Source organism: Gaeumannomyces tritici (assembly GCF_000145635.1).
Source record: "Gaeumannomyces tritici R3-111a-1 unplaced genomic scaffold supercont2.2, whole genome shotgun sequence".
Taxonomy (NCBI): Eukaryota; Fungi; Ascomycota; class Sordariomycetes; order Magnaporthales; family Magnaporthaceae; genus Gaeumannomyces; species Gaeumannomyces tritici.
In genome coordinates, this window is record NW_008804546.1 from 3,326,762 (window position 1) to 3,349,676 (window position 22,915).

The following is a 22,915-nucleotide window of genomic DNA, read 5'->3' on the forward strand; positions in this document are numbered from 1 at the left end:
CACCACAAAAAGTAGCCCACTCAATATGCAGTCATTTTGCCCTCTGCATCTATGATCCGGCAAAGCGAAAAACATCATTGTGGCTATAAGTAGTGCCTTTTGCATCAAGATAATCACAAATCCCTTGAACGCGTATTCTTTTCGGTGTAGAGTGGTGCGCGGGCATATTGTTCGGTTTTGGTGCTGGTGCAATTGTGTTGGGAGAGGTAGAGTTTGGGTGGGGAAAAACATTTGCAGACCGGTTTTTTTTCCCGGGCATCGTGCTTGTGTCTCAATCCCACCGCGGTGCAAACGCAAACACTTGCATGGAGCTGGACGTGTCAGCGCCGATGCTTGGAGATCCACAGTGCGACATGCCCTTCCCTCCGCACACACTCAAAGCTCGCACTGGCCAATCATGCCAAAATGTGCTGTGCATGGCCCAATCCAGCGGGAGGAACAAGGGCAAGGGTGCCTTCCCAGAGTGAAAAGTGTGGACGGAAATTTCGGGCCCGCGCTTTCTAGCCTCTAGCCGATTTCGCGGTCATGGAGCGGCATGATTGGCCTGAGCATCGAACAATCGGAGCGATCCCGTTTCTTCGTGCTTGGCCGCCGTCCAGATCTGGCCGAGCCATCGCGTTGCTTTTTCGTGGTCGGGCCAGACCTCGACCTGGCCACACCACCGCTCCCACCACTCCCACCACCCACGCCGCACCTGGCTCTGCGGAGTGTCCATCCTGTCCAGGAATAGCAGCCATCGCCTGACGACTCCCGGAACTGGGGATTTCAGGCACATCATAACGGCTGATGCACCACGGCGTTTGACCCAGCACGCAGCAAACAAGAAAAGAGAAGCCCCCCAGGGAGACAAAGTAGGAAAACAGCCCATCCGTGGGCGTGCATGGCCTGGCTTGATGCTGTCATCGCGATCCAGTTCCGTGGCGCGCTCACACTTTCGCATCGTTCGTTCTTCCCCGCTGCTTTCGGCAGCCCGGCCAACAACCGCTGCTCCCAACCCTGTCGCGGCATATCTAAATATCGCCCGACATGTAGCTGCTGTCAGCAGCCAGAGCATAAGCGGCGGCGGCGACGTCGTCCATGTCTGTCCCTGTCCCTGCAGCTGCCATAGCTCCTGCAGCTACCCCCCACGCCGGACCGGCCACTTTGGACCGGCTAGGGCAGCTGCCAATGCTCACCAGCAGCAGCATCACCGGCAACCGTGGTCGCGGCGCACGCCCAGCCATGGGGGGACCGGCGGCTTTGTGGGGAGCTGCCAGGCGAGGGGTGCTAGAACAAAGACGGTCGTCAAGCTGGAAGATCTGCCCCAGGGCTTGATCGAGGCTGAGCCGCTTCCCGTCGAGGAGACCGGGCCGGCTTACCCGACCGTGATCCTGCAGGCGCGCCGCAACATGGACACGTTCGACAACTGTGTGTTGCTGACCCGCGTCGGCGGCTTCTACGAGCTGTACTTTGAGCATGCGCAAGAGTACGGCCCGCTTCTGAACATCAAAGTGGCCTCCAAGAAAACGGGCGCCGGTGTCGTTCCAATGGTACAGAAACAAACACATGATACCGTCTCGTTCCCCCCTCATGTGCCCACTTGTTCTGATGCTTGCTTTGCTTCCCCACTCCTAGGCCGGCTTCCCGTTCATCCATCTCGACCGCTATCTCAAGATCCTGGTGCAGGACCTGAGTCGCTATGTGGCTATAGCGGAGGAGTTCCCCAACGATGCCTCTGGTAAAGTGAGGTCTGGAGGACTGATGCACGACAGGAGAGTGGCCCGTATCATCACCCCGGGCACTTTGATAGACGAGAACTTTATGGATCCCTACTCCAATAACTACGTCATGTCTATCCATCTGCCCGACCATGGCGCCACCCATAGTACTGTTGCCACAACCGAAGCCATATCGACAGCAAAAGCACCAGCAGCAGCCCACAACCCCATGCTGTCTACCAAGTCCGCTCTAGCCGAGGGCCTGGCCGACACCACCCTCGGCCTCGCCTGGCTTGACCTGTCCACGGGCCACTTCGTGACGCAGACTACTACGCTTGCGTCTTTGAGCTCTGTCTTGTCCCGAGTCTGTCCAAGAGAGATAGTGCTGCATCGCGATGCGCAGGCCCAGGCCCCGCCTGGGCTGTTCACCGTCCTCGTCGAGGAGAGGCACTTGGTGACATACAGTGATGCTCCGCAGGCATGGACCACAGCGGACTGGGCAGACATGCTGGATTCCGACTTGCCCACTGTGACGCGGGACTCACTCGGTGACGATGAGGTGGCTGCTGGCAACCTCCTGCTTTACTATGTCAAGGACCGCCTTCGGGGCACGAGCATGAAGCTGCAGCCGCCCGTGCGGCACGATAGCATGGAGGTCATGGCCATCGACAAGAACAGCATGCGGTCGCTCGAGATCAGGGAGACCATCCGCGACGGTGCCTTCAAGGGCAGTCTCCTACACGCCGTCCGCCGCACCGTCACCACGAGCGGCGCCAGATTACTCAACGAGTGGTTGAGCGCCCCTTCCACCTCCCTGCCAGTCATTAAAGCCCGCCAGGACCTCGTCTCCCGCTTCATTCGTGAAGAGGATCTGCGTGAGGGCATAGTGCTGCTCCTGCGGAGATGCCATGACTCGCAGCGGCTTGTGCAAAAGTTTGCGCTTGGCCGTGGTGATCCGGACGACATGCTCGACCTGGCAAAGACGATCAAGGCCACCCAGGATATCGTTACGCTGCTCAAAGAAGCACACGATGGAAACGCTCACGCCGGGGCTGCCAGCAGTAGGCAGGGGCAGGGATCCGAACAAGAGGATGATTGTCTTGTCGCCATGACAAGCCGGATCAGTCTCGAGAAGCCTGCGGCCCTGGCCAAGCGGATTCGGGGGGCGATAGACGAAGAGGGCCTGATGCAGCGGCATCAGTTGGAAGCGGACGAGGCAGAGCAGATGACGGCGCTGGCGCAGCGGATCTTGGGCGAGGGAGGCTCGGAGGAGGACGCCGCGATTCTCCCCAAAACCGTCACCGCCACCGCCAGGAAGAAGAAGCCAACATCAATGCGAGATTACTACGCTGCAGACAGCGAGGCGTGGATAATGAAGCCCGCCGCGAGTCGGGCACTATCCCGCCTTCACTCGGAGCTGAACGGCATGCAGGAGGAGAAGGTGGGTCTTGGCGAGAGCCTTCAGAAGGAGCTCAAGGCACCTAGCCTGACGCTCAAGTGGACGCCCGGGCTCGGTCACATCTGCCACGTCAAGGGAAAGGACATGCGCTCGCTGGCCAACGACGTTCGCGCGCTCAGCTCGAGCCGGACCACCCGTTCCTTCCACCATCCTCACTGGTCCGACCTGGGCCGCCGCATGGACCAGATACGCATGGCCATCCGGGCCGAGGAGCAGCGCGTGTTCCAGGACCTACGCGCGGCCGTGGTGCGCGCGCTCGTGGGCCTGCGGCGCAACGCGGGCGTGCTCGACGAGCTCGACGTGGCCACGGCCTTTGCGCGCCTGGCCCTCGAGAAGGGGCTCGTCCGCCCGCTGCTCAACAGCGGCACGGCCCACGCAATCGCCAACGGGCGCCACCCGACGGTCGAGAGCGGCCTGGCCGAGCGCGGGAGCTCCTTCACCAGCAACGACTGCTTCGTCGGCTCGCCCGGCCACGGCCGCCTGTGGCTGGTGACGGGGCCCAACATGGCGGGCAAGTCGACCTTTTTGCGCCAGAACGCGCTCATCACGGTCCTGGCCCAGGCCGGCTGCTTCGTGCCGGCCGACCACGCCGAGCTGGGCGTCGTCGACGGCCTCTACAGCCGCGTCGGCTCCGCAGACGACCTGTTCCGGAACCAGAGCACCTTCATGGTCGAGATGCTCGAGACGGCCCAGATCCTGCGCTGCGCAACCCCGCGCAGCTTCGTCATCATGGACGAGATCGGCCGCGGCACCACCCCCGAGGACGGCACCGCCGTCTCCTTCGCCTGCGTCGACCACCTCGTCCGCCGGAACCGCTGCCGCGCCCTGTTCGCCACCCACTTCCACGCCGTAGCCGACCTCGCCGTCGCTAGGGGCATGCACGTAGGCGACTCGGCCGGCGGCGGCGGCGGCGGCGGTGGTGGTGGTGGTGGTGGTGGTGGTGGGAGCGCCGCCGGGTCCGTCGAGATGTATTGCACCGACGTCGTCGAGGACGCCAGCGGAGGCTTCGTATTCGTGCACAGGTTGCGAAAGGGCATCAATCGCTGCAGTCACGCGCTCAAGGTCGCTCGCCTGGCTGGGCTTCCCGAAGCTGCCATCCAAGTTGCTCAGGATATCCTTGACGACGCACAGGTTACGGTAAAGATCAAGGATGCTTGATTTATGATGTTATGTCCGATCTGATAATGAAATTCACATTTTCCCTGCGCTGACTTTACCGTACGCCCCAGTGACATGAAGCTACGTCAATGTGCTGGCTGTTATCTCTAATTGAGTGGTAGGTAAGATACCTGGGTCCTTACCCTACCTGGGTACCAAGCTCAGCAGACCCATGAAAATCTACTGCCCAATATGAATACCCAAGTATCTAGGCATTTACGGAGTAACAGATTTACATAGTGGCACAATGCAAAACATCACGATACGGGCAGTGCATGTAGAATCTGTCTCTTTGAACAATGTTAGCTTCGTTTCTACAAAAGTAGACGGCATTGCCACAAGGCTAGTGTAAAAGTCCAAAGAAAAGTGTGTGCTCTTGTCTCATAGGGTGGTGATGGGTTGTCATCAGGAGTTTCAGGGTTAAAAAGCTCTATGATTTTTTATAATCATCGACAAGGCCGAAACGGCGGATGTGGGAGATTGATGTGAAAGGCAAAGAGAAATCGGAGTGGCTTACCTAGATGTGCGGACAAGGCTCGCGTGTTGCGTCCTAATCACAAGAAACACAGCACCTCACTGCTCTTCACAACAACGGGGAGCGGGGGTAGCCAGGACAAGATTTCATTGCTGCGAAGCAGGCAGTAGCTCGCACAAATCTAGTCTCAATGGTGGCCAAAAAAAACTGCAGGCGTTTGGCAGTCATATCTTCAGAGCGTCGAGAAGGTGATCCGTTTAGTCGAAGAGACCGAAGCCCATGTCCTCATCGGACTGCTCCTCCTCCTCCTCCTCCTTCTTCTCCTCGGCGGCGGCCGGGGCATCACCGCCACCAGCGCCGGCGGCGGGAGCGGCCGAGGCGTAGGCGTCGGGGTTGGCGATGCGGTCCTTGAGCTCGTCAACAGCAGGCCAGCTGTACTCGGTGCCAAGGGCGACGGCGATGACCTTCTTGTAGCCGTTGACCATGGAGTGGATGACGGACGGCAGGGTGGGGAAGTTGAGGGCCAGCGAGACGGCGGCAATGGTGGTGATGGCCGACGAGAAGGTCTTGAGGAGCTGGTCCTCGCTGATGTCGAGGACGCTCGCGGGGAAGGCGTTGCCCTCGTCGTAGACCTGCTGGATGGTAAGACCGTAGGTGAAGGGCGAGATGTTGAGCATGTTGAGCAGGGTGGCCTCCGAGGGGCCGACCTTGGCACCAGCTTCGACGAGCTTCAGGTCCGTGGTGATTTCAATGGTACCACGGGCGATCTTGGTGGGGACACCGAGGGCCTGGAAGAACGAGGTCTTGCCGGGCTCCATGCCCGTGTTTCCGGCGGGGACCCAGACATCGTCGGGGGCGACGGCGCCGGCACGGGCGGGGGCCCTGACACGGTTGGCCAGGATCTTGTCACGGATCACCTTCAGGTCGTCGTTGGTGAAGACGAAACCGACGTTGCCCTTGACGAAGGGCAGGAGGCGCTCGTACTCGGGCGAGTCGGTGAGGAACGTCTTCAGCGCACGGCGAACCTACGGATTGGGAAGAGGTAGGTCAGTGTCTTATCGCATAGGTGGCCGCGCCGGGCAGAGGAAGAAGAAGCTGCCCGCCGTGTGGCTCGCCCAGGACATACCATGGTGTTCTTGCCCATCAGCACGACAGCCTCGCCGCGGAGCGACTGGCGAATCTCGTGCATTTGCTGGGAGCTGACATTGTCGACACCGACGATGAAGATGGACTTGTACTCCTCGAGCAAGCCCTTGAGCTTGTCGAAGTACCCAGCCTTGTTACCGGTCTTGCCCCCCATATCTTCTTATTTTATGAAGGCAGGATGTTTAAGGGCGAAGAGGTCTTTGTAATGGTGGAAAGAGAAGAGCAAGGAAACCGGCGTTTTCCTTTTTTTGCTGTTTTTGAAGTTGCAAAGGGAAGAAAATTCGAAAATCCAGACAGCTGCGACGACGTGAAGAATTTGCGCTGCCGATTGCTGTGTGCCCCAGTAGGGTTTGTAAACGCTAGTCTGCTTTTGGACTAGCCCCACCTGTCGGGCGTTGCTCTCTCGATCCGTGCTTCGGTGGGGCCCTCGAGCCTCAACGCAAGCTCATCAAGCAGGGGACGATCCGCTTGACCACGACCCTTTGCCCATCAACCACGCGTTGAGTCATGTGATATCAAATTTGTACAGGAGGCGCATATCCAGGCTCGCGACTCCCGTCGTTTCTAGCCGCCATTAAACTCTCAGGACTCCGTAGACCTGTTCGCAACAACGGGTTGTGGTGAGGCGACGTTGGTTCCGGTTTCATACCCAAAATGGCGTCCCTCCCGTACCAGCGCCTCAACGTGTGCGGCGAGGTTGTCTTCTGCGCCCAAGGAGCAAGCATCCACGCCTTCAACCTCAAAAGCCAAGCATATCTCGGTACATGGAGCCACCCTGCTCTGGCCAGCCAGAGGACTGGCTCGGACTCCGTCCCCTCGGCCGCGCCGGACACAGCTGCGAAGCCCGATGCCGGCCCGGCCCAGTCCGAGACGCCCCCGACGGGGCCAGCCGACGGTGAGGAACCGGACCGCCCGTCCAAGAGGGCGAAGCTAGGTGCAGACCTAGACGAAACCCAGGGCAGTGCCGGCGCCGCTGATACTCCTGGCTTGGCCGCAGCAGAGAACCTGTCGGTGGCGCCCGAGGGAGGCGCCCCGGCACAGGGGAAGAAGAAAAAGGGAGCCAAGGTGGCAGCGTCCTCGCGCCCGACGGACCGTCCCTGGGTCACGCTGCTCGAGGCCACGTCGGACGGCCGGCACCTAGTGGCTGTCACCGGAAGTGACAAGACCCTGTGGACGTTTGAGCACGACGGCAACGGTGCACTGAAAGAGCTCAGCAAGCGGTGAGTTGCAGCGGTCGAGCTGGCCGTGGAGCGTGGACTTGCGCTGTCCATTGTCATCACATATCCTACTCGCTTGGTCTCCTTCTGCCTCCATATCTCTAGCACAGCCTAGCCCACCCCAGCCCTATCCTGATAGACCTAAGCTCACCCATGCCATAGAGCAATGCCCAAGAGGCCCTCCTCGGTCGTCATAACCGCAGACAACGAGACAGTCATCTCGGGAGACAAGTTCGGGGACGTCTACTCAGTTCCACTCATCCAAAAGGAGACCAGCTGCCCCGCATTCCCGACGGCTCCGGGCCAGGGGACCCCAACCCCCGCCCCAGCCGCGCGCTCGCCGTTCAAGCCGCAGGCGGACGAGACCACGGTCCACTCGGCCAGGAACCTCCGGGCCCTGGCCAGCCAGAAGCTGCACCTGGAGCAGCAGAGGCAGCAGCAGAAGGAGGCGGACGAGGCGGCCGCGGCCGCGGCCGCGGCCCCGCCTGCCTTTGAGCACAGCCTGCTGCTCGGCCACGTGTCCATGCTCACCTCGGTCGCGCTGGCCTCGCGCGCGGCCGACGGGAGGCCCTACATAGTCACGGCGGACCGGGACGAGCACATTCGCGTCTCGCGCGGGATCCCGCAGCCCCACGTCATCGAGGCCTTCTGCCTCGGCCACGGGGAGTTCGTGAGCGCGCTCTGCGTCCCGGCCGCCCGGCCGCGCCTCCTCGTCTCCGGCGGCGGAGACCCGGACCTCTTAGTCTGGGACTGGCTGCGGGGCGCGCTGCTCTCGAGGGCGGACCTGCTGGGCCACGTCAGGGGCGTCTGCCCCGAGATGCCCGCCGTGGCCGTCTCGCAGGTCCGCTACTTCACGATCGGGGGCTCGGAGGGGGATGACCGCTGCGTCGTGGTGGTCGCGTGTGAACGGTAGGTTGCGGATATTCACCCCCACCCCCCTCAAAGCTCGGTGCCGTTGGCGAATCTGTACTAATGACGTCCATGTTAGTGTGCCCGCATTGTTCTTATTCGACCTCACCTCCGAGGGTGTCCTCCGTCATGTACAGAGCGTTTCTCTTGGTGGCAATCCGCTTGACTTCAGGGTCGTGCGCCCCGATGCCCAACCCGCCATCATCACGACGCTGCATCTTTCGGCCTCGGCTGGGGATCTCGCTGCTACGGCCGAGCCCCTTTGTGTAGTCCAAAGTGGTGATAGCGGCCAATGGACCGCCTCGGGGCTTTGTTTGCGACCCAGCCCTACCCCGGTGATAAGTGGAAAGGAAGACGAGGAACTCTCGCGGGACGAGCTGGAGGCGGCTCTATACAACATCGAAAGTCTCCGTAAAGCTCCTTCGGACGAGAATGTAGAAGCAGATCCATGAAGATCGAAGCAAATAATACCAATAAACAGCAAAAGTTCATGTTCCCTGAGATTAAGTACGCGAAGCGTAGGCGTGCACCAACCTCTGCCGTGATGGCGTCTCACGCAACAGCAAGATTAGTAAAAGGAAGCAGATGCCTCGAATGTCTTCTCTCTCTATGCCTCTTAACGCCGCCAGCCAGATGAACAGAAAAAAAAAGTTTACGAGACGACGAAGGAGACCGAAGAAACCGAAGTGGAAAAAAGAAGAAAACAAGCCTCCTTAGCGGGACTTATGCCAAAGTGTGCGCGGCTATGGCGCTCCCATGGGTTTTACAGGTCGCTAGGAATCAAACCCGGTCCAACCCAAAATTACCCACCCCAGTCGTGATCAGTGATTCATACAAGCCCAACGCAGACATGGTCCCTGCGGTGCTTGTCGGTATGCCTGATAGACATTGCAAGCTTGACAGGCCGGGACGCTGTACTACTGTGTCGTGGCCTTGCGTGTCAAGTCGCATCGTCTGTCGTGACGCCAACTTGCTGTCGTCACTTCCTGTTTCCCGCGAATGCGGCAAGCAGGGAAGCGACTTCCCTAGGTATCATCGGGCTCGTGTATACAGCTCGAGAGTTCTTAGAACAAGTGATTGGCAGTTTACTGCGAAGCACACTGGACTCTCTCGCCGTGCTGGTGGCCTTCCTCGTCGTCGTCATCATCAGCCGTGGCGCCGCCAAAGGCCCTGCCGCCCGCCTGGGTATCGCTATCCTCCAGATCCGCGGGCTCAGTCATGGCGTCGGCCGGTGGGACGTTCTGGACTGCCGGCGAGGGCAGAATCTTGCGCAGCGCCTCGAAGTCCTCGGCCTTGTCCGTCCAGTTTTTCTCAGGAAACTTGACGGTGAACTGGATGTACAGATTCCCGAAGTCGTGATGGCGGAACGAAGGCATTCCCTGTCCACGAACCATCTTGACGGCATCTATTCATGAACAAAATGTGTCAGCATAGGCACCCAGCAGAAATATCACCGATAGTCCGCGTAGCGAGGTAGAAAAACCAGGGGCAGTATCCAAAAGGCCAACTCACTAGGATGGATTGCCTCGCCAGGGAGCACGTCGACGCTTAGCCATCTATCGTCGAGATGCTCGACATATATAGTGCCACCAGCAAGTGCGGTGACGAGCTCAATCTCGCAGCTGTAAAACAGGTCGTCTTCTTTGCGGACGAAGCGCGGGTGGGGCTTCTGCTCGATCTCGAAAACGACGTCGCCAGCCTGGATTCCAGGGGCCTGGTCGCCCTCGCCCTTGAAATCGATGCGGGTTCCGCTCTTAACACCACGATCGACATGGACGTGCAGAACCTTGCGGTCAACCACCGTCTTCTTGCCGTTGCACTGCTTGCACCGATCCTTCTGGTTGATGATCTCACCCTCGCCATTGCAGTCGGGGCAGGCGGTCTGGAAGCGCTGGATCATGGGGCCCATCTGGCGCATCATGTGCTTCACACCGTGGCCGTCACAGCCGTGGCAGCGACGCACGGCGCCCTCCTTGCCACCGCGGCCTTCGCACTTATTGCAGATGATGGAGCGCTGCAGAGCCAACTTGGAGATCTTGCCGCGGTAGATGTCCTCCAATGAGACTTTGTGCGTGTGGTGGATGGTGCGGGCTTTGGGCGGGCCGCGACTCGCGCCGCCACCGCCAAACATGCCGCCAAGACCGCCGCCGAAGCCGCCGCCGCCGCCGCCGAAGAACTGCGCAAACAGATCCTCGGCGGCCATGCCGCCGCCGCCGGCACCACCCTCAAGCCCGGCCTCTCCGTATTGGTCATAGACCGAGCGCTTCTGCGCGTCGCTCAGGACCTCGTACGCATGCGAAATCTCCTTGAACTTGTCCTCAGCCGCCGGGTTGTGGGCGTTCTTGTCTGTTCATGGGGTCAGCTCAAGCTCACGGGGGCGATGGTAAATCGTGGTGGGCAATAACATGAGGGGCGGCGGTGAGCATACCAGGGTGGTACTTCAGGGCACCTGTCTTGTAGGCCTTCTTCAACTCCTGCTCTGTGGCAGTTGGGGCAACCTATGAATGCTGTTAACACACTGTTCCTTCCCCCTGGAGACGGCATGCACTGAATTTCCGTGGACACATACCCCCAGCACATCGTAAAGTTTTGTTTCCTTGACCATCTTGACTTATTATACCTCGGAAGGTGGAAAAGCGGTCTTTGTGAGGGGAGCTCGAAGTGTGCGCCTCAAAGGCGAGAGCTGCGTCTCGAGGAGTGTACGAGTCGCTTGGCAGTCGTCGCGAAAGTCTCACGGTCTTGGCTCAGGAGCCGGGAGGGCGGGCTTTGATGGTGTCGGTGAAGAACTCCAATCGAGAACCGGGGGAAGAGTCTAGAAGCCGTGCGCTCAAAGCGTAAGCATATACTTGGTGGAAGAACACCGAAGGCGAAAGAACGGACGTCCGACAGAGGACAGGCGCAAAGGGTTTTCTCGGCGAGTAAGGTGGCGCCCAGCCTCCGAGGCTGCGGCCGCAATGACAGAGTCGCGGGCTGGAGCTTCCTTGATTGGGCTGGTTCACCGGGCGCAGCGGAGATGGGCACGACAAGTAGGAGGGCAGGAGAGAAAAAGAGTGCGAGGCAGGTGGAAGAATGGGGGAGGTGCAGTGAGCACGATTGTGACGGCGTGCGTGAATGAGCGTGCCGAGCTCGACAACAACGACACCAGCAAGCAAGCAGATTGTGTTTGTAGTACGTACCAGGGCTCTGTCACTACGGGTAGGTCGGAGGGCGGGAGTGTCACGAAGCCGCGGTTGTGGTTCAGGCAAACGTGACTGACAGTCTTTGCGGATGGCGATTTCTGGGTGCGGGTGCTCCGGGAGAACTCGCAGTCGTGGGAAGAAGGCACCGAAAATCAACTGGATTTCCTCGTTGAAATTTTTGGCTTGGGCTGGCTCGGCTGTCTGCGCTGCCTTGGGGGGTACGGTGCAGGAGGCTGATGAGATTTTGAGGACTGGGAAGGCAAAGCCCCAACCCACCAAAGGCCATGCATCCCGCCTGCTCAGCGGCTCGGACCCCTGTCAAATCAGCCCCTCCGAAGGGAAACCGTGGAATGCGATGGAATATCTTGGATGTGGCTGGTGCTGTTATGGCACTACCTAGGCCAGGGTCCCCGCAGGGTTGCATTTCTAGAGCATTCGCTGGCGTGCGCCACAGCGTGCCCGTTCATCGCTCGTTGCCCGCCCAGATCTACGCTTTGGCTGGCCGCCCCTCCCTGAACCCTGGCCCCACCTTCGGGCTCCAGGCTCCAGTGGTTCCCTCGGTGCATCGCCGGTGTTGGCGGCACGCCGACAGGCATGGCTTGGGCAGGCAGGGTGGTATGCAGGCGGCTTGGGATCTGTCGGGTTGCCACCAGTATTGTCCAAGGTCCTGCATTGGCTGTCGAGACTACCAGGCATTACAGAAGAAGCAGAAAGCAAACGCACCAAAAAACACTATACAATGGGCGGCTCAGAGGCAACCCCCATCTCCTCCCCTTCTACCACAATAGGGACCACCTCGTGCGGTCATCACTCCTTTGTGTAGACTCGCTTCTCGACTCCAATGTCCTCGTTCCTGTGCAGCGATAGAATGTTTGAGTTTTCACCATCTCCGCGTCGTGCATGCCGGAGCCGCTGTGCGTCAATCTTACTGACCATAGCTCTGGGTGCTTTTCGATGAAGCTCTCCATGAGGCCCCTGCTTTCCGCGTCGTCTAGGACCACCACCTCGACCCCCCGCTGCTTCAGGTAGGCCTCTCCACCGAGGAACGTCTTGTTCTCGCCGATGACCACCCGGCCGATGCCGTACAAGAGGCAGGCTCCCGTGCCTTTTTTTGCGGTTGTGAATTCCAGCCCGTCGTGGTCAGTCTGCAGCCTCGATCCGATCGATGGGTGGCTTTGTTGTGCCTGTCACAGATCGGGGCGGGAAAACTCAATGCGCAACTTACACATATCACATGGCGAAAGAGTTGTGTACATGGTACTGCCTGTGGTGTTTGAGTAATTGAATCTCGTTAGAAGGGCGGCCCCCGTCCATAAGAGCATGCACCTAGCTGCGCCCAAAATATTGGCCAGACAAAGCAAGCACCAGCCCACCCTTTCTCACTTGCCCTTGTACGCCGATGCCGGCAGCCTGCCCGAGTTCGCCAGGGCAGCCGTCTCGCCCTGCCGGAAGGATACGAGGAGTCAGTGCCGGGCCCTCATTCTTTACCATCGCGGACGACACACGAGGGGGGCAACGTCGAGGCACTTGCGTGGTGGATTGCGGAGCCTTGCTGCACTCGAAGATTCCGGCCGCGCCCAAGCAGCCTCCCGTTGCTCGACACAAGCGCCGCTCCGATCTGGTGAAGTGCGTTAGAGAGACGTGTGGTCCATGGGTAGGTAGCGCTGTGGGCGCGCGAATCTAGTCTTACTGGGATGCCTCCTTCGTCAAAGCCTTCGCGGGCCTCCTCCAGGGCAATCGCGTAGAACTTGGCGTCGTCCATTGGCTTATCTCTTTAATTAGGTGTCGAGAGATGTTCTTTTTGCGGTTCACAGCTTTTCGTAGAATGAAGCGAAATCATGAGATGTACTCTCGTAGCTCCTGCTATCCTGAGCATTCACATGCAGCCTCGCATTTAAAACACAATAGTAGTAGAGGGGTGGAGGGGCGGGTATTGCCTATCTAGCCCCGCCTCCCGGTCGCGGCTCACCATCGTATCGTCCCTCGTCGGTCGGTTCATCGGAGCCTAGAGCCGAACCTGAGGCCTTGAACAACGGAGCACAGCATAGGTACATTCAGAAACATCAATTTGCTACCTAGGTAGTTATTATCTTGGAAGGCATCTTCGCGCTTCCAAACCACCCATCACCGTACTCCCTCGGCCGGGTGGCCTGGCATCTTCCTGCGGAGAGCAGAGGATAGAGCCAGGAGGGGGCCGACAAACCAGTGGATCTATAACGATCGCTTAAAAAGATACCGAAACAATCCAGAGTTTTGATCCCGTGAGAAGATGACGCCCCGTCGAAAGGCAGCGCGTCATGGTCCAAATCAAAGCCTGACTCCTTTTGCCGCCATGATAATGCCCCTTCTAATACCTCCGGTTTTGGAGTACCTACACCTAGGGGAGTTCCCTTGGTGTTATGGGTACCCCAAACAACAACTGACGCCGAAAACAGGGTCTAAAGCAAACGGGATAAGAATATGAAAACAAGAAAGCAAGAAAGAAAATGACAAATTTATACACGGTTCAGCGGACTGGAGCTAATGCGACAGGTCGTCTCAATGCTTGGAAACAGTCGCAGATAATAAGGGCGGGCATCGCACTATCAGCGTCCCATCGAACAGGCGAATCGGCGAATCGGCGAACCGGCGATGCGACACATCTGAAGTGAACCTTTCAAGACAGGAGATTCCGAAGCGACGGGTTGGTGCTTGCGCCGGTTGGTGGTGGCGGAGGCTCTCTCGAGACCGGAGGGCTTCCGTGGGACGGGTATGGAGCCCGATGTGGGGTGAGCATCTGCGAGAATGCATGCCCGTGGTCGATACGAGGCGGCGCCATGCCGTTGGTCATGTGGGGAGTATGATGAGTGGGGTGGTGGTACGACTGCATGTACGGTCCCGGGCCTGCAGGCGGCGGCGGCGGCGGCGGACCGCTCAGACGCCGAGACTGGGGAATACCGTTGACCATGGCATGAGGCTGTGCCATGTGGCCGTTCATCAGGGGCCCAGCATGGGGGCCGGCCGGCGGGTGCGATATGGGAGGCGGCCGAAGCGTCGGCGGGATAAGCGACGAGATCGGGCTGGCCGAGACTTGTGATATTCCCGGGTGGGAGGGTCCACCGTTCACCGGCTGCTGGATCGACGACGGACGATGCGTCGTGCGGTGCCAGTCCGTGTAAGTCGACGGCGCTGGGGCCGGCGGCGGCTGCTGGTAGTGATGAGCAGACGGCGGCGCTACAGGCCCGGGCCCCGGAGGCTGACCCACTGGCGGGGCCACCCGGCCCGGCATGCCGTGGGGCAGAGGCGGCGGCGCTATCGACGGGGGCTGGAGAGGATGCGTCTGCATCGGCGGGGCCGGGGCCGGTGCATGAGCTTGCATGGAGCCAGGGGGCTGGACTATACCGACCTGGTGGGGAGGCTGCAGAGGCGTTGGCCAGCCGTACGCGCCCAGCCTGGGCTGGGTCTGCTCGAGTCCTGGCGCGCGCGGGCTGGTGAGTGGCGGGGTAGCCCTGGGAAGCGGATCGACGGGTTCGCAGTGGCCCGGAGGTGGCGGCGGTCCGGGCGGGGGACCACGCTCGAGAGCGACCGGTGCGACGATAGGCCCGGCAGCCATAGGGGCCATGGCCGTGTGGGCATTGTTCCGTGCCGAGAGTTGCTCTGATGAGACTGCCTCGGCCTTTATCTGGGCCTGCGCATGCGACACAGGTTGTTTCTCAAGCTTCTTGCACTTGTGGCACTGGAAGGTGCGCTGATCAACAAACTTCTGCGCCTCCTCGCCCAGATTACCGTGATGGCCGTTGGTAAGCTCACGCTCCTGTGCCTTGTCGATCGGATACCACCTGGGGCTGACGTCCACGCCGCACGTCATGCAGACCTTGCCACCCGGCGTCAGCAAGCCCCCGGCGTCTTGCGCCACGCCACCTCCATTGGCGACGCTGTGCGTGTGAGTCGACACCGAGAGGGGCGCCATGGCCGTCGTCGATGCCCGCCTGTTCGAGCTGAGGACAGCGCTGGCGGTAGTAGGCGTTGGGTTCGACATGCGAGCAGCATTGGTAATCAGGTTCGCCTTGCGTGCGCAGCCTGTGAGGGTCAGATCGGCCCGCTTGGAGTTTTGCACGTAGAGCTGCAGCGCGTTCATGCCCGTGTCATCTACCATGTCGAACATCTGATGCACAATCGTCTTCTGCGGGATATGCTCCTTGCACCAGATGGTGGCGCTCATGACTCCGGTCTCGCCGTTGATGGTGACGATGTTGTGCTGATCGCGGCGGGAGCCCTTGATAGGGCTAATGTCAAAGCCAAGCAGGAAGCCGCTCTGGTGGGCACACTCGACGTGAACCTGAGCGCGGCATTGCGAGCACGACACGCAGGCGCCGCCCGTGTTCTTGCATGCCTTGCACACCTCGTTGTAGCGCGACCGCGGAATCGACGGGATGCCCTCGCTCGGCTCCAGGGCCTTGGCGTTCCCAAACTTGACCTCAGGGGTCCACACGGCGCAGGTGACGTGCACCCAGTTGTTGTCGGCGGTGCGCTTGAGGGGCTCACGCGGGTTGGCCGGCCGGTTGAGCTCCTCCTGGCGCTTCTGGTAGAACTGGGCGGCCTTGACGGCGTTCTCGCGCTCGACACGCTCGCGCTCACGGTCCTTCTCGGTACGCTTCTTGTGCGAGATCTTGGGCGGTCCGACAAAGTCGTGCTCGGTGTGCTCGACGGGGCACAAGACGCATTTGTAATGCTGGGCGGCGTTCGGGACACAGGTCAGCACATGTGGCGCTACCAAGGCCGGGGGCGGAGTGACAAGGGGCCAGGGGGGCGAAGCGGGGGCAGGGTGGTGAAGATGCCGGGGGCACTAACAATGGAGACGTGCGGGCTCCTATCGTTCGCGCACATGTCACACACCCACTTGCCGGGGTTGCGGTTGTCGATGACGCCGTAGCAGTTGCGGTGCACAGCCACGCGGCACTCCTTGCACGTCAGGTGCTGATCGCCCAGCGGCTCGACCTGCCGGCACACGGCGCACGGCATGGTCCGCGCCTTGGGCATATCGGGAACGGGCGGCGCTGGCGCCAGCTTGTCCTTGTCCGCCGCCTTGTCCTTCTCCTTGTCTGCGCCCTTGTCCTTCTTCTTGGTGTGCGGAGCCGCGACGGCGCCAGGGATGCTGCCCGACTCGGAGCCCGTCTGCTCCACCTCCTTCTCCGCCGCCACGATCTTGAGCTTCTTCTTGGGAGGCTCCTGCGCGGCCGGTGACGATTGCTTCGAGGCAGCCGCAGTGCTGGTGGGTGGCGTCTCGGCGCCGCTGTTGTAGGATGTGTGCTTGCTCCTCTGTTCGGCTGCCACGATCTCCTTGAGAACCTCCTCATCGATCTTCTTCTTCCAGGCCCGGCCGCCAGCCTGTGCCACCTTACTGACAAGCTGATCGACATCTTCCCATTGGATCGCATAGCGGCGCCAGAGCTCGGCGCAGCGACGGCAGAGCGCGATGACGTATTGGTTGCCCTTGTCTTTGCCCGCGCCTTTGCCTCCGTTCTCCGAGACGAGCGCTCCCGAGGCGTTGGGCGCGCGCCGCCACTGTCTCGATTGTTTCGTGTTACAAAACTTACAGATGAACTGGCGTTTCTTGTCGCGGGCCTTCTCGGCGTCGAATGCCGAGTCGTCATGATCGTCGGCAACGTCATCCTGCATCTTACTCTGGGACGCTGCCTCGGTCTTCTTTGCCTCCTTGATCTCCTTTTTGCTCTTGCGGCCCGAGTAGTTGCCCCAGATGTCCTTGCCACGCTTGGACTTCTTCCACGTGTAGTAGAAGCGCACGATGTCCCCGGGCGAAACCGTCTTGACGTGCTTCTTCACGCTGTGAAGCTCCGATCCGAACTTGGCAACACCCTCCTCGAACCTCTTCACCTCGGCCGGGCTCAGCTCAGGCTCCCTGAACGCCTCCTTGTCCATGAGCGGCAGCTCGATGAGGGCCTCCTTGAAGTCGTAGTCGTGAGCATAAAGGACGTCTCGGGCGGCATCCAGGAGGTTGGTCGACTCGTGAGGGAGGCGCAGCGTGGTTTTGTTCATCTCCCTCACGCGACTCATGTAGACCTCTATCGCATTCTCGGGAAGGTCGCTGGCCTCCGCCTCCAGTGGCTTCCAGAGAAGCTGTGCCGTGTTTCGGGGATCCTCGTTCTCATAGTCCTCGCCTCTCGCCACGTATCCCGCGGGCTCGTCCTGGACCCATTTCGGGCGCTTTGACTTTGCGATCTTCTCGGCCTCGAGAGCCGCCTGTGCCTCCTTGGACAACCGTCCATCCTTGCGTCCAGACTTCCTGACTTCAACCTCGGTTGGCTTCACATACTCGACAGGACGTCCTGGCCAGTCGGGAACGGTGGCCTGGTGGCGAGGGCCTATGCGAGTCGAGGCGCGGGGGTATATGCGGTCGTCATAGTCAAGCACGTCCTCAACCTTGCAGTGAATTCCCAGGTAGCGGTAGGGCCACAGGCTGGCATGGTACATCTGCTCGGCGCTGACGGGAGCATGGGGCTCATTATGGCCGTCCGCGGGGCTGGTGCGGCCCGTGTCGGCAGCTGCCAGGTCGTCCTCCTCCTCGTCGTAGAGCTCCTCATCATCGGGCTCGGCGTTGGAGTCGAGGCCGACATTGGGAGTGTTGCGAGCCTCGAGCTTGCGCTCCTGGGCGCGGCTGCAGGCAGCACACGACCAAGCAAAGCCACGTGACGGCTTCTTGAGCAGGGGGGGTCGCACACAGTTCATGTGGTACGTGTTCTGACACACGGCACAGTCGACAGAATCGTTACTGGTGGGTCGAGCGTTAGCGATTTGATTTGGCCCAACCAGGGAGGGGCGGGGGCAGAATTTGGCTTGCTGGGGCCACCACTTACCTAGCGCAGTAGCCAGAACACCTCTTGCACAGCTTTACGGCGCTCGTGAGCTCCTTCCCGCGGCCCTGCTCCACCAGGATGTACTTCCACCGGTCATCGAGCACCTTCTTGACCTTCTCAGGCACGTTGATTATCTGGAACGTCGGGATGACCTCGTAGTTCTTCTGGATGTACCGGTCGTACAGCTTTTCGAACCAGAAGTAGTCGGGGATTTTGCGATACTCCTCCAGCTTTGCGATTTCGGCCTTGTGCTTGATGACACATTTGCCACGCAGCGAGGTCAGCGGACTGACATCCGAGTGCATCGTCGCAAAGACGGCCCGCGTGTCGTTGGCCTTGCGCGCAATGTCCTTCGGCCGATAATACCAGTTGACGCGGAGCGCGTCCACGGGCTGGCTCGGATCGTTCTTAACGTGAAGGAATTCCATGATCCGTGCAAGATAGTACGGCTCACCCGGGGGCTCGCACACCAAATAGACATGGTCTGACGCTAGTTAGCAGGGGCTAATTATGGGTCGGTAGCGTTGCAAGGGTGGCGGTGACCAGGGAACGGGAGGCGCGAGGGAGAGTGACAGTGAGAGAGGGGAAATTGACAAAGTATGAAAACCACAAGAAAAAAAACACATGACAGTGAACCCGAAACCGAAATCACGGCATGACATGGGAATAAAGAGAGACGAGGGAAAATATGACGGGGGAAATCATCATGGCTGCTTACCGTTCACAGCTAGCTCCGTGCCATCGTCGGCAATCATCTTACCATCCTTGGGCGTGTTGCCGCAGGCCTCGAAGGTGAGCAAATTGGTGGTCGCGTAGCCCTGGCTCGCGGCCGCGCTAGATGGCGCATTACTGGCATTGCCCGATCTCTTGATCACGACCGCCGTGCTAGGAGAGTCGGCGGCCACCGCGTGGGAGGACTGGCTAGCTTGGGATGCGGCCTTGCGCTTCTTGGAGGACGATTGTGCCGGGGCCGCAGCAGCGGCGGCAGAGGCCGTCAGATGAGAATTTGATGACTGGTCCTTGGCGCCGTTTTGCGAATGCTTGCTGTCCGAGGGAAGAGGCTTCCTAGAGGAGCCGCCGGGCGCGCGTGGCGGCGCATCATTCACCGCGGCAGCAGCAGAAGCAGCCGGGGCGGTGGCGGCGGTGCTGGTGGCAGGCATGCCGTTGTTGCTGGGCGTCGTGGACGCGACCGGGCGTGGTGGCTTCTTGGCATCGTCGTCGGCCCTCCCAGGGTAGAGTTCAAAGATTTCCATGTCTATATCCTTGTCCTCGGCGTAATTGGGGCGAGAACTTCCATTCCGGTTCCTAGACCGCGTGCCATAGGGCGACGCGGTGCTGCCGGCTGCGTCCTTGGATGAGGCCGGGTTTGACGACGACGAGTTGGACTTCACCATCGGCTCAGACGCGTGACCGTGACTGGGGCCTGGGTCAGACATCCTGGGCAAAACCGATGAGTGAGCCGAATTTGATTGCTTGCTGGATGGTGCAGCGTCTGCAGTGCCTCTGGCCGATGCGGCCTGGCCATCAGAGGCACCCGAGCCCTGTGGCTTTTGGGCCATGGCACTAGGCGATTCACCGAGCGGTTCGCCGCGCTCAGCTACTGCCCGAAGACTAGGCTCTTGGGAGCCGACAAAACGGGGATGTCGCCGGCGAGGGCGGCGAGCGGCTTGGTAGTCAAGGTGAGAATGGAGCAAAAGTGACGGGTGCGGCCGTCAAAACACCAGGCGCCCGGATTGTGATGACGGCCGGGTGACAAGGTGAGAGGTGGGCAGGTGAGTTATCGAGCCTCACGAGAGGTGGCGCATGCCCGTGATCTGGGACACCAGGCAAGCAGATAGGCAAGGCAGAAGGGCAGGTGGGCGGGTAGGAAGTGCCTCTGTTGCTCCTATAATCCAGCGCTTGAAGACACAGGAGGGATTGATGAAACAAAGGCGGCGGGTCCTGTCGCGGAGACGAAGGAGGAAGGATAGATATCTGCGATGCTCAGTGTGTGGGAACAGAGGAGAGGGTCCGGGAACAACGGGCTACCCTGGGTTCGGGAAATTCCAAAGAAAAATGGAAAATGAGGGCGGCTGGCCAAGGTTCAGATGGGACCCATAGCCTGGGGCAGGAAAGGAAGCCGATGAAGGAAACCGACTGCGGTGCTTCGAGCCGGAGAAAAAAAAACAACGACGGGGGATGCGTTCGAGGCCGGCGTTGCTGGGAATTATGTGGAGGAGAGAACGGAGAGAGGAAGAGGGTAGGGTGGAATAAGAAGATGAACGATGTCCCAAGGCGGATATGATGGGTCAGGGTGGTGGCATCTGGGTGGCATTCGGCGGGCACCACCCAAACGCCCCCAGGCACTACGGCCTGCGCTGGGGGGGACAAGGGCCTGGCCGCAAGGCGCTGGGCGCCCGTCTCTCTGATTCGGCCATCCCAGCGGTACCTGGGTACTTCCCCAGCCCGTCGTTGAGATTTGGACGAGGGCTGCTTGTACTCGTTTGTACCGTGCAGGTGTGCATCCGCCGACAGGCCCCCCTGCACGCCAGCAAAGCCACCGCCCAAGACCAGACCCTGCAGCTTTCTTGGCTACCCCAGAGGTACTTTGCCAGACTGGGTCCCATTCCGTCCAATCCCCTGATTCTCACAGACCAGACCGGACCTCAGGCCAATCCACAACCTGGAACTGACGCGGACAAGCAAAAGGGCGTTGGGAAGGGGCCCAGAGGGAGGAAGGCAGCCAGAGTAGGCACGCGATGTTTCCCGGGATGCGCACTCTCGCATCATCCATCCGTCCGCCCATCCGCCCATCAAATCCCCCGATAGATGGGTTGCGGCCCCAGCTCCTGGTGTGCAAGGAACCTGATCGGAACCTGATCGTCAGGGCCCTGACGGCAGAGGAGACGACGCCTAGGGAGAGAGGGGGCAAGGGAGCGAGCGAGAGAGAAAGAAATACTCCCCGCTGTGCCCGGCTCGAGATCCCCCAGCCACGAATGCCGCTCGCACATTAATGCTGCGATTGGGCCCGTTTCCTGTTCCATCTCTGCTGGGCCACCTTATCCTTTTCCGGGGCTCTTGCCTCGTTCATCGTCTTGTCAAGCCTCCCATGCCTGGCTTTACCACGTCACCTTGCCTTCCGCCCCCCCTCCACGACTCATCCATTCTCATACCCCAGAAATCTATGTGTGGGTGCTACACTCGCGGACTCAAGGACCCTATTGAGAGTTGCTGATCCTCCATATTCGAGCATCCTTTGGCCTTGTTGCGCTTTTCGATCCCATTTCCCCATTTCTTCGCCGCATTTCCCCTCCCAACCCAGCTCCCAGCTACAGGACGGAGGAATCCGGTGGCATGTCGACGGGCTGATATGCACCCCGGCCTGCCCGACGACCTCTCGCCCGCTCGCCATTCAAATCTGGCGGGCGATATAATGGACACTGCGTCGCCAAGACGCCGAGATTTCGCGAACGCTTTGCTTTTCTCTGAACATCACCAACGAATTGCGACATGGGATTCTCCGGGCCACTGTTTCCAGCCAACAGGAAAGCAGTGCCGTCTGAGAACAATCGACATGTCCAGCCTGCCCGAGTCTGTCTTGTGCACTAAGAGGACTTGGTTGCTGCGGAATCGCGCCCAAGGTTTTGCTCCCGCCCCGCTTGGGCGGCTGATCCAGTCAGTCGCCTGCTTGCTTAGGTATGCCTGTGCACGCCAAAGTCTGGTGGCTGCTTCTCGCCTTAACGCAGATGGGGAATCGAAATCCAATGCGCGCCATTAATGTCCAGGATACCACGACACCTGCATACCGTGGTAAGAACCGCCAGCCCCAAAGGTTAGTTCTCCCAAGGAAGTACCTACCACACAGGGTAGCCAGGTGAATTTCCAAACACCAGCAATACCTACTGGGGCGGATACATTGTGTTGTTGCCGTTTAGTGTCCTTCACACACAGCAAGCACGTCGACGCTGTTGTGGCTCCGATCCCAGAGCGAAAATCACCGGGTACATATTTACCCCCAAGTTATTTGTTTATAGGTGGTTGTTAAGGGCTGCGTGATGAGTGTCGCACTGACGTTGAGCATGGGTGGCGGCGGGTCGAGTGGCAGATACGGCATGGAGGTTCGCCGGTTTCTATGAATGGGATGGGGTGCCCCTAGTACCGCCCTTCCGCCCCTCACCGCCGGGATACCTACCAAGATAATGGTTCCCTGCCTGGGAGTACCTGCCTTGTTTACTTGTCTACCTCAGTGGATGGGCGGAAGCCTCCGGCTGGCGCTCAAACGGAGATGCTGAATGAACGTCCGGGCAGGTGGGGAAAGTGTAGATGGCAGCCCGAGCAGCTACGCTACGGCAGCAGGCTCTGAGTGAATTTCGGGGGCACAAAAATGAACGGTTGTGCTCCCGGGTAACGGCCACCGCATGGGTGCGCATTGTTTGTTTCAGTCACCACATATTCATTGTCCCCACCATTTCTTCCACTTTTCCTTTCCATTTCTTCTTTGCGCAGGTTTTATCAAGTAACGTGAGGCCAGGCTAGCCCACTGCTCTGTCCAAGGACAGACATCTAAGGTAGGTAGGAGAGGCACGTACCCATCTTCCCAGGCTCCGAAATGCCCGCATTTCATCTACCGATCGCCTGCCTAGGATGACATTGGTTGGGGTGTTGACGTTGCGTGGAGGGGAAGGTAGGTGAGCACTGTCTCCCGAAAAAAGTCTGGACCGCAATTTATTCCCCACCACCACAAAAAAAGGAGCTCATTCAATCTGCAATTATTTTATTTACCCTCTGCATTTATAAAAGCGAAAAACGGTATTGTGGCTATAAGTAATGCTTTTTGCATAA

General features: G+C 59.8%; 7 protein-coding genes across 7 annotated transcripts; 3 read left to right on the forward strand and 4 right to left on the reverse strand.

Annotated features, from left to right (window-relative positions):
• Positions 1-26: 26 nt before the first annotated feature.
• On the forward strand, positions 27-4,314 carry GGTG_03686 (DNA mismatch repair protein mutS; the record flags this gene model as incomplete). Its single annotated transcript, XM_009221468.1, has 2 exons — positions 27-1,529; positions 1,615-4,314. Exons 1-2 carry the CDS (start codon positions 894-896, stop codon positions 4,312-4,314), a joined length of 3,336 nt encoding a protein of 1,111 aa, XP_009219732.1. The 5' UTR covers positions 27-893.
• Positions 4,260-6,280, reverse strand: GGTG_03687 (60S acidic ribosomal protein P0). The gene is made up of 3 exons (XM_009221469.1): positions 5,916-6,280; positions 4,832-5,814; positions 4,260-4,604 (listed from the first exon to the last, which is right to left on the reverse strand). Exons 1-2 carry the CDS (start codon positions 6,087-6,089, stop codon positions 5,047-5,049), a joined length of 942 nt encoding a protein of 313 aa, XP_009219733.1. The 5' UTR covers positions 6,090-6,280; the 3' UTR covers positions 4,260-4,604; positions 4,832-5,046.
• A 106-nt stretch (positions 6,281-6,386) lies between these two features.
• Positions 6,387-8,563, forward strand: GGTG_03688 (hypothetical protein). The gene is made up of 3 exons (XM_009221470.1): positions 6,387-7,155; positions 7,315-8,061; positions 8,141-8,563. Exons 1-3 carry the CDS (start codon positions 6,590-6,592, stop codon positions 8,511-8,513), a joined length of 1,686 nt encoding a protein of 561 aa, XP_009219734.1. The 5' UTR covers positions 6,387-6,589; the 3' UTR covers positions 8,514-8,563.
• Positions 8,517-11,525, reverse strand: GGTG_03689 (chaperone dnaJ 2). Its single transcript, XM_009221471.1, has 5 exons — positions 11,238-11,525; positions 10,631-10,873; positions 10,490-10,559; positions 9,574-10,407; positions 8,517-9,466 (listed from the first exon to the last, which is right to left on the reverse strand). The coding sequence occupies exons 2-5, from the start codon at positions 10,664-10,666 to the stop codon at positions 9,147-9,149; spliced, it is 1,260 nt and encodes a 419-aa protein (XP_009219735.1). The 5' UTR covers positions 10,667-10,873; positions 11,238-11,525; the 3' UTR covers positions 8,517-9,146.
• A 318-nt stretch (positions 11,526-11,843) lies between these two features.
• Positions 11,844-13,159, reverse strand: GGTG_03690 (hypothetical protein). Its single transcript, XM_009221472.1, has 6 exons — positions 12,931-13,159; positions 12,772-12,858; positions 12,628-12,682; positions 12,466-12,504; positions 12,174-12,345; positions 11,844-12,093 (listed from the first exon to the last, which is right to left on the reverse strand). The coding sequence occupies exons 1-6, from the start codon at positions 13,000-13,002 to the stop codon at positions 12,048-12,050; spliced, it is 471 nt and encodes a 156-aa protein (XP_009219736.1). The 5' UTR covers positions 13,003-13,159; the 3' UTR covers positions 11,844-12,047.
• A 100-nt stretch (positions 13,160-13,259) lies between these two features.
• On the reverse strand, positions 13,260-20,358 carry GGTG_03691 (hypothetical protein). Its single transcript, XM_009221473.1, has 4 exons — positions 18,813-20,358; positions 18,095-18,578; positions 16,071-18,009; positions 13,260-15,951 (listed from the first exon to the last, which is right to left on the reverse strand). Exons 1-4 carry the CDS (start codon positions 19,651-19,653, stop codon positions 13,897-13,899), a joined length of 5,319 nt encoding a protein of 1,772 aa, XP_009219737.1. The 5' UTR covers positions 19,654-20,358; the 3' UTR covers positions 13,260-13,896.
• A 16-nt stretch (positions 20,359-20,374) lies between these two features.
• GGTG_03692 (hypothetical protein) lies at positions 20,375-22,744 on the forward strand (the record flags this gene model as incomplete). Its single annotated transcript, XM_009221474.1, has 3 exons — positions 20,375-20,518; positions 20,591-20,821; positions 20,920-22,744. 3 exons carry the CDS (start codon positions 20,375-20,377, stop codon positions 21,085-21,087), a joined length of 543 nt encoding a protein of 180 aa, XP_009219738.1. The 3' UTR covers positions 21,088-22,744.
• Positions 22,745-22,915: the final 171 nt, after the last annotated feature.